This window comes from Etheostoma cragini, chromosome 11, assembly GCF_013103735.1.
Source record: "Etheostoma cragini isolate CJK2018 chromosome 11, CSU_Ecrag_1.0, whole genome shotgun sequence".
Classification (NCBI taxonomy): Eukaryota; Metazoa; Chordata; class Actinopteri; order Perciformes; family Percidae; genus Etheostoma; species Etheostoma cragini.
The window spans coordinates 11,780,066-11,781,361 of record NC_048417.1 but is presented as its reverse complement, the minus strand read 5'-3'; the positions used below and the strand labels follow the sequence as shown (position 1 = coordinate 11,781,361).

The following is a 1,296-nucleotide window of genomic DNA, read 5'->3' as shown; positions in this document are numbered from 1 at the left end:
ATCCATAATTCATATATAATAACCCATAATTATGCTGATCCATAATTTCAGACCTCTGCTTTAAACTTCCTGAGCAGGAACGTTTACATGTCAGTTGCTGTACCGCCTGCTCTGATCTTACCGTCTCGCTCTCTCTCACTCTCAGGACGAGCTCTGGGTCCAGTGTCAGACCAGTCACCTCGCAGACGGAGGCGCTTCACTGGGGGCTGCCTCAGCTGTGACACAGAGACAGAGAGAGAGACAGAGAGAGACAGACAGAGAGAGGGAGAGAGAGAGATTAGCAGTTTGTCAATCAAAGCATGGTCACAAATAGCTCCGCTGCCAGTGCAAAACACTACTCATCTCTGTCAGAGTCCTCTTTAAAGTGCCCCCTCCCTTTCGGCTGCACAACTGAGGTTGCCACCACTTTCCAGTCCCCTGGCTCTCTTTGCAGGGTAACAGGCTGAGAGCCAGAAATAGAAAAAGGGGGTCTTAGTGCAGGGACTTTCAACTGCTTTACACAGGAAATGTCATCAGGTCTGGTTATAGGCTGTAGGTGGTGAAAAGGAGCAGAGGCTGACAGAGATAGAATAAATCAAAGAGCAAAATCCCCTTGAAAAAGTAAGGTTACAGGTGGAGAAAAAAGTAGAGAGAGAAAGGTAATGAGCCTTTGCTTGGCCGTCCCTTCCACCTCAGCCTGAACTATTTTAAAGGATAGAGGAACACTGCCTGCTTCGGACGCTGTATTTGGAAAGGAATGTGCGTGGTGGTTGCATCTCGACACAGCTGAACTCACCACGAGGCTTTGAAACACTGGCACCATGAGCCAGCACATTCAGACCTACATGAAAACCAGTGCTCGGAGTAAACACTTTCAAACTAAATGCTCACCCAAACAGAAAGGATGACCCAGATACATTTGAGAAAAACACTTCAGGTTCAATACAGGTTCAGATTTGGTTTAATTGATAATCCATTGTGCCTTTTCTTTCTCTATCACTGTGTCCCTTACCCTCCTCTCCTCTGTTCCTCAGGGTCATTCTGCTCCATTCACTGCACTGCATCAGCTGGTGCAGAATTAGCAGTCTGCAGTACACTTAGAAAAGCTGACAGTATCAATAACATCCCTTTTACTGCCTACATGGAAGACTGCTTGGCCACACGTGTTTGTGTTTATTTTCTATGGTACACATACATATACTGTAGTACCAATTGAGTACAGCTTATTAATACGTAGAGCATGCAGGGTTTAATACATTTTATGTTGAGTATATGGATGTTTAATATATATATATATATATATACACTCACCGGCCA

The 1,296-nt window shown here is 44.9% G+C and overlaps 1 protein-coding gene across 5 annotated transcripts in view; it reads right to left on the bottom strand.

Annotated features, from left to right (window-relative positions):
* The window catches only part of dcaf6 (ddb1 and cul4 associated factor 6), a 23,579-nt gene that overhangs the window by 11,651 nt on the left and 10,632 nt on the right, over nt 1-1,296 (bottom strand). For all 5 annotated transcript variants that reach the window (XM_034886258.1, XM_034886255.1, XM_034886257.1 and 2 more), the window contains exon 8: nt 122-215. In XM_034886258.1, coding sequence (XP_034742149.1) covers nt 122-215 — 94 coding nt within the window. The remainder of the gene's footprint in view (nt 1-121; nt 216-1,296) is intronic.